This window comes from Salminus brasiliensis, chromosome 15 (genome assembly GCF_030463535.1).
Source record: "Salminus brasiliensis chromosome 15, fSalBra1.hap2, whole genome shotgun sequence".
Lineage (NCBI taxonomy): Eukaryota > Metazoa > Chordata > Actinopteri > Characiformes > Bryconidae > Salminus > Salminus brasiliensis.
The window spans coordinates 33,793,793-33,801,948 of NC_132892.1; the positions used below are offsets into that span (position 1 = coordinate 33,793,793).

General features: G+C 37.0%; 1 protein-coding gene across 2 annotated transcripts; it reads left to right on the forward strand.

Annotated features, from left to right (window-relative positions):
* The first annotated feature begins 516 nt into the window (after positions 1–516).
* LOC140535837 (polymeric immunoglobulin receptor-like) lies at positions 517–6,029 on the forward strand. Of its 2 annotated transcripts, XM_072657363.1 has the most exons (7): positions 517–627; positions 975–1,277; positions 1,401–1,727; positions 2,768–2,860; positions 2,976–3,019; positions 3,169–3,381; positions 5,990–6,029. In XM_072657363.1, exons 1-7 carry the CDS (start codon positions 588–590, stop codon positions 6,011–6,013), a joined length of 1,044 nt encoding a protein of 347 aa, XP_072513464.1. In that variant the 5' UTR covers positions 517–587; the 3' UTR covers positions 6,014–6,029. The 2 variants fall into 2 exon arrangements, with proteins under 2 accessions (XP_072513464.1, XP_072513463.1); XM_072657362.1 differs by lacking the exon at positions 5,990–6,029 and having other exon boundaries at positions 3,169–3,630.
* Positions 6,030–8,156: the final 2,127 nt, after the last annotated feature.

Sequence of the window (8,156 nt, forward strand, 5' to 3'; positions counted from 1 at the left end):
CATCATTACCTTTATACACTTATTATTATTATTATTATTATTATAATACTTTACTATTGCTTTCTTTAATTGAGAGCATGAAGTTAATTCCTTATTTTAGAGCATAAACACTAAACTTCCCAACAGCTCTAAGGAAAATATATAGTTTAAAAATATCCAACCTATAACTGCTCTTTGGCTGCTGAAGATTATTTATGAAGGGCTAAATGGAATGTAGCACAAATTGTGCATAATTATGTGTAATTAAAAAAACTGTATGTCTGGATAGTGTCTGGATAATACAGTGAGGTCATTTCTTTGTTCATTGCAGTCATAGTACAGAGACAGCAGTCAACCACCAATTGATGAGACTTGATGAGCTGATCCTATGTGCAGTATGGTGTACTGTCAGTGATGCTAATGGGAGGAGTTGTGAAGTTTTGCAATCACGATTCAAGTAAAAACGGAAACAACTCCTCCAGATAGAAGAGGAAGTACAGACGTACACACAAAGAGCTACAGCTGACGCAGGCTAAGAATGTTATTCTTCAGAGACTGAAAGACTGAAAGGCTTTTGGAAGGTGGATTGATTTTTTGTGAACTTCAACATGAAAATCTTCATCTTTTTCACTCTCTACCTGATTTCAGGTCAGATGAATTTCCCCACTGCGGGACTAATAAAGGAATATCTTATCTTATCTTATCTTAGATATTCTACTTTATGCTAATGATAATATGTCAGACACTGCAGTAGTTTTCTAGATTTGTTTTGTTTAATTTACAGTTTTTAATAGTTTTTAAATGCATGCAAAAAATGTAATGTGTTTGCCTAAAAATAATGACACAGCAAAGTATATTTAAAAAAAATGAAAATGTCATATTTTATATTCGCTATATTCGTTATATTGTTTTAATTGTTTCTGTCATGAGTGCCACAAATATACTTCTTTAGAAGGCTCAGTGAGGTTAAGTAAAGGTTTCCTTTTGATTGACAGGTTCAGGGTCCTGCTTTGATGTGATTGGTTATTCTGGAGGAACTGTCATTATACAATTTGATCTGTGGTGGTACTCATCCCACACTAAATACATTTGGAAAATTGACCAAACAAAGTGCATAAATAAAATACCTCCTGACTCCAGAAGTGATTGTGTTTATGATGGAAGATTCAAGCTTACTTCAAGTAAAACAGGACACTTGATGGTGTTCATCAGAGGACTGAACCCCCAGGATGCTGGAGTGTACAGGCTTCAAGTGGGGGAGATGCAGAGTAGTGAAGTGGAGTTAAAGATTATGAACAGTGAGTGATGATATCCTTTATCTTTGTTTTGTGTATTAAATATATATAACCTATGAATGCAGAATAACGGCACAGCTGATTCTGCTGTTCTGTAACTCAGGTGTTTCTTTATATGATTGACAGATGATTGCTGTGAGGGGACAAAAACACTGAGTGGTTCTCAGGGAGAGACGCTCACCATCAGCTGCAACTATCCAGAGCAGTTTCAGGATTACTATAAATCCTTATTTAAACTGGATGATCTTTCTATTACCGAGATCCTTAACACTGGAACAGGATCTCAGAGAGGCAGAATCTCCATCTCTGATGACAAAAGGTCTGAAGTTCTCAGAGTGAGAATCAGTGATGTGAGAGAAGATGATGGAGGAGTTTATCCCTGTGGAGTGTTCATTGGAGAGGATATAGAGGGTTATTACACCTTCTTTACAGAGATTCAGCTTCAGGTCACTGGTGAGATACTAAATATTTGCTTTATGACACTGTAACATTGCCCTTCCTTTTTGTTTTCACAACTGAGAATGTCATTTTACAACTCTGAGCTGTAAAAGACCAAAGCATATTTAAATACAAGACATTGCATTATCATAACTCTCATGTCAAGAAGTATTTACTTTATCTGCACTGTGAGTGAAAATGTGAGCATTTCTAATCAAATTTAGACCACAGAGAATTAACAGAAGACAAAAAAGAGGGTCAGATGTAAGCATTAGCAAAGACACAAAATGTGCCATAATGTGTCCTAACATGACTCAATCAATCAACGGAGGTTGCTTTCAGGCCATCAGTAAGCCCAGGGGAAAGGGGAAATTAAAGGTCAATTAAAGTTAAACATAATTTTAAATGATTTCAAGGTTGGTGTATTGTAATAGATAACAACACCACCTTCATGGCACACTGTTTTTGGGTAAGACTCCTTACTCTACATTCTCCTTCCTGTGTAACATGATTCAAATCTAAGTCACTCTCGATAAGGACATTTACCACATGCCATACATACGTAAGATACTAGTAAATAAACTTAGCATATAAAATAGTATCTTGTGTTTAAATAAAACTATGTGAATTATTTGTAATCAACTGCATTTCCAATATCCTCATATATTGAGCAATGACATCTTAAATGTAATTTGAGTTGTTTCATACATATTGGCTTTAAAAGTGAACCGCAAACAGATTACTACTGACCAAGTACAAGTGTTTTAAATTATTAATCACATCAATACAACTTTTTTGTTTTTATTTTAAATCTATATTTTATGTGTTAATGAGGGTCACCCTTAATGTATTCCAAGTTTAAATAAAGTTCAAATTGAACATACATTAGGAAATCCAATTACTGAGCTAAAATCGATCGATCTTTATCGTATTTTTTTCTTGGATTTTTAGACCTAGATCTAAGAAATCTGAGTATGAAACCACATACTCAACATAGTTTTTTAAGTGCATGTAAACACACCCACTGTATCTGTTCTTTCTGTTCTTAACCCCAGGTTCTTCTGCCATCACTGTGAGTGTCTGTGTGGTTCTGCTGCTGATTGGAATAACACTGATCTTGTTTTATGTGATACACAAGAAGAGACAAGGTACTGTTCACGCACTCACACACATTAAGGGTTCTTATTCTACGTGTCAAAGCTTGTTTCTGTGATCTGAAGACCTTTTGAAGACACTGACGTCATTTGATTTCATTTTTAACAGGTATCACTCTTTCATCCAGCATGGAGTTAAAAGACAATAAACCGGTGAGCAAATGTGTCAGTTGATTAAAGTAGAACCCATAATACATCAAAAGAAAGGATAAATACAGGACACAGTTCCATGACTGACCTGTTGAAAAGGCTCAAATATGTCAAACAAAATGGTAAAATGTCTGTTTTTCTTCTACTGTCAGGTTCCTACAGTGGTCTCTGACAATGCAGAGATTAAACAACCTGAACATCTTCCTGATTCAGACATTGGAATTTATGCAAAGGCATCAACACCGGCTAACAGCTCTGATAAACATCTCCACTCTACCGTGCAACCATCCAAAAACCGAGACCTCACCTACACCACTGTCAGTTTCCAGAAGAATCCAGGGTCTCCCACCCATGCCTCAGTCAATGTCAGTAAGGAGGAATCTGCTACTGAGTATGCCACTGTCAAACACCATGCAGGACTGGAATAGCTTTAATTCACACTGAACTAACTGTAAATCAGCTTACTGTTAATTATACAAATACCAGTAATCAGTTATCTAGGATGGAAAAAGTAAAACATCTTGCTCTGTTGTTTTCAGTTGCAGTAAAGTAGTTTTTATTCAACCGAGCTAAGTCTGTTTATATCCTTCTAAATTCAAATTTTCCTATATTTGTGTCCAGTTTTATATGTGTATATGTTGATCCTGAGAAGTGTCATCTCAAGAAACTCAACAAGCTCTCACAGACACACTGTTAATGATTTGCTGTTACAGACACTGCTATACATATACTGTTATAGACATACTGTGACAGATATACTGTTACTGTTACAAATATACTGTACTATACATGCTGTTTCAGATATACTGTCACAGACATGTTACAGGCACAGCATCACATATATACTGTTACAGACATACTGTTACAGATATACTCAACAAGCTCTCACAGACACACTGTTAACGATTTGCTGTTACAGACACTGCTATACATATACTGTTACAGACATACTGTGACAGATATACTGTTACAGACACACTGTTACAGATATACTGTTACAGACATACTGTTACAGATATACTGTTATAGACACACTGTTACAGATATACAGTTATAGACATACTGCTACAGAAATACTGTTATAGACATACTGTTACAGACACACTGTTACAGATATGCTGTTACAGATATACTGTTATAGACACACTGTCATAGACACACTGTTACAGATATACTGTTACAGACATACTGTTACAGACACATTTTTACAGATATGCTGTTACAGATATACTGTTACAGACATACTGTTACAGATATACTGTAATAGACATGCTGTTTTGGATATACTGTCAGAGATATACTGTTACAAACATGTTGTTACAGGCACAGCCTTTCAGACATACTGTCACAGACATACTGTTACAAATATACTGTTACAGACACACTGTTACAAATATACTGTTACAGACACACTGCTACAGATATACTGTAACAGACACACTGGTACAGATATACTGTTATAGACACAAACAGAGAGGGTATAGGGTCTAGGGTTTATGCTCTTTGGTGCTGTACCCAAACCAGTTTGTAAAGGTAAAGATGCACACATTCATCACTGTACTATGTACAACAAAATGTGTCCTTGTCTTTTACTCATCTGTGGTAGTGAACACACACACTAGTGAACTGGAGGCAGTAAGCACACACACACAGATACAGGGAGGTGGGCAGCCAACTTTGAGAGCAGAGAGGGTAAAGGGCCTTGCTCAAGGGACCAACAGTGGCAGCTTGCAGAGCCCAGGTATCAAACCCACAACCTTATCATAAATAGCCCGGAGCTCTAATCGCTGAGCCACCACTGCCCCAAAGCAGGATGTTCCCTTATGAGAATGCTGCAGGTTTAGAAGTTATACAGCACTCTAGAGGGCTCAGGATATAACCCTGGGGGACTCCAGTGCGGAGGGTGATGGTGGGTGATACGTTTGATTACCCACACTGCTTCTGGTCTGTCTGTCAGAACATTAGAGATCCACTTTTGAAAATCTACTTGTTCAATACCTTATTTATCACTGAGCAGCAAATATACACACATAATTTATACAGAAATAACCCTTGACCTACACATTAACAGAGATCACATCAATAGCAGCCAGAAATAGGTGGCAAAAGTCATCTTTTCAGAGAAGAGATGTTGATTAGGTAATGACTATTGGCGTCACTGTGGGTCACAACACTACCACACATTGTAAGAAGAGATGTACTAAATTGTGCTGTTGTGTGATGCAACTATTAGTCACGGAACATAATTGCATCATATTCCACTGTAGTTTTTACATAATTGTTTTTCTGTAAATGATAAAAAATGAATACAAAAGAAAAGGCACTGTTCAACTGGAAAGGACAATGAAATGAGTAAAGAGTAAAGTTTTAATTAATGACAGCTTGTGAAATATAACTCTCTATAGGCTCTCATCATCAGTTTACAAGAATCAAATACATTACACAGGTTTAATCAGAAGAAAACAGTATCAGGCATTTGAACACGCTATTTGGACAAATGTTTATGGACACCCCTTCTAATAAATGAATTTAGCTACTTTAAGTTGCATCCATTGCTGACACAGGTGTGCAAATGCACACACACACACAGACAGTCTAGTCCCTGTAGAGAAGTACTGCCAAAAGAATAGAACTCTCTGGAGCAGATAAACATGAACCTATTGTGGTAGCTCAGGTGTTAGAGCACTGGGTTATTGATGACAGGGTTGTGGCTTCAATACCCAGGACCGGCCAAACTGCCACTGCTGCCCGGAGTGCTGCAGTGATACACACACCATATCAGTGTATGTGTCTGTTCACTGTAAATAGCGTAATGTAATGGAGAGGACAGTTTAACCTCATTCTGCTGGAAACAACATAAAGGACATCAGATGAGGTTGAGCAGATGACTCTGCTGTACAGACACAAGGCTCTACACAGTGACAGTGCTGCTGAACTGTATTTGAAGTCATTGTGTGTTTATATGATTGACAGATGCTGTCAGTGAAAAAAGAGTAACTGCTGGTCTGGGACAGACTGTCTCGTTCAGCTGTGAATATGAAGACGATTACAAAAAATATCCCAAATTCTTCTGTAAATGGGAAGGCAGAACCTGTGCTAAAGTGATCAACAATGTACAGTCTCACAAAGGCAGGTTCTCCATCTCTGATGACAAGAGGTCTGAAGTTCTCACATTGAGAATCAGTGATGTGAGAGAAGAGGATGAAGGAGTTTATTACTGTAAAAGGTGGGAAGATGGAAAACAAGTCCCCTTCAAAAAGATTCATCTACATGTTACTGGTGAGACATGTCCACTTACTATGTCTATATGTATGTGTGTGTGTAACCTAGTTTTGTCTCTGATTTCTTGCTTTATTTTATTTATTTCTATGAATGAGTGATTTCTAGTTTCATTTAAATGCATGTTTAATTTCCTCCACCATGACGTAAACCACCAGTAAGGTCGACCACAACTATCAAGCTAATATCAAAAACTCACTGGAGCTCATCAACAGCACCAGCCACCATTGATGAAGAACATTACGGTGTGGTTTTATTTATTAAACACTACATTTAAATATGATTTATATGATTTTACACTATATTTATATAGGATTGATATGATTATACACTATATGTCCAAATATGTGTAGACACCCCTTCTAATAAATGCATTTAGCTACTTTAACTGAAAGCTTCATTTTCAGATTCATTTGAAGTAGTGTCCACAAACATTTGGACATAGAGTGTATGCCATAGGATGAGCAATGGTCTAATCATTGAGATGGTAATCAGATGAGCTGGTGGGTTCTTTCTGATATTGTTTCCAGCAGATTCCTCTGTCATCATCATCATCATCATCATCACTGTCTGTGCAACTTTTCTGCTGATTGGAGGATTATCCACATTGTTCTGCAAACTGAGACGCAACAAGGCACAAGGTATAGTGTTCACACACACACACACACACACACACTTGTGTTAATAGTGCAGGGGTATCTAATCTAACCCAGAGTGGCTCACACATGGTTTAAAACACTCAAGGTTCATAGAACCGATCACATAGACAGAGTGAAACCCAGCAGCTACATCGGTCCTTTCTGGATAAGATACACTCATAGTAAATATGTCTTAAGGACACTCCTGGTAAATGTTGCAGGATATAAAGTTGTGTAAGCATAAAACTGTACAAAGTCTCCCTCTACTGGAAGGATTGAGAACAATATATATGGCTCTGAGCATATATCTTTTTTTTTTTTAGACTCTGCCTTGACCAGCAGACTACGAGAAGCCCATAACAAAGTAAGTGAAACTCATCACAGTGAATCAGTTTGTAAACAAAAGATTTATAAATGTATTATAAATAAATTCAAATGAACTACTAGAGAAAATGAACAAAGCAGGTGACTGTCTGTATATTTTAGACAATATACTTTTTATACTCTTGGAGTTACAGTATCTTCTTTAATCTTAATTGAATTTCACATAATTTATATGGTTTAAAACTGTGTCTTAATTTAATTTTGTTCATAATAAAACCATTACACACAGAAAGCTAAGCTGTGTGTTTTGTGTTCAGGCTAATTATGATTATGAAAACGATCCACCTGGAAACCAGAAGAACCGCAACCTAAACACCAACACCAACCAGTCAGATCCAGTCTACCAGAGTCTAGACCCCAACACCAACCAATCAGATTCAGTCTACCAGAGTCTAGACCCCAACACCAACCAATCAGATTCAGTCTATCAAACTTTAGGCCCTAGATTCATCAGATTTAACTTGTCTGAAATTGATCCGCTGGTCTGAAAGTGGTGAATTGACAAAACCTCCAATAATGATGACATTTGGAGGAACACACCTCCTCACAGTGAAAGACAACATTAAAGATAAAGTAAAGTTAATTTTGAACAGAAATTAAGTTTAAAATTATTTTATTTTGCTAAAAAATGAAGCAGATTTAGACTCACTGGTCACTCTACATCTACAGAAGCCTGAGGCCTTGGTGTAGTCATGGATGATCAGTTATCGTTCTCAAGTCATGTTGCAAATCTAACTCAGTCATGCAGATTCCTCCTGTACAACATCTAGAGATTTTGACCCTTCCTCTTTAGAGAGGCCACCCAGGTGCTCGTTCAGTCTCTTGTCATTTCAAGACTT

Bases quoted from the DNA above. Each gene is read 5' to 3' on its own strand.
- LOC140535837 (XM_072657362.1), top strand. From the start codon at position 588: ATGAAAATCTTCATCTTTTTCACTCTCTACCTGATTTCAG. The intron at 628-974 runs GTCAGATGAATT...TTTGATTGACAG, and splicing joins CACTCTCTACCTGATTTCAG to GTTCAGGGTCCTGCTTTGAT. The intron at 3,020-3,168 runs GTGAGCAAATGT...TTCTACTGTCAG, and splicing joins AGTTAAAAGACAATAAACCG to GTTCCTACAGTGGTCTCTGA.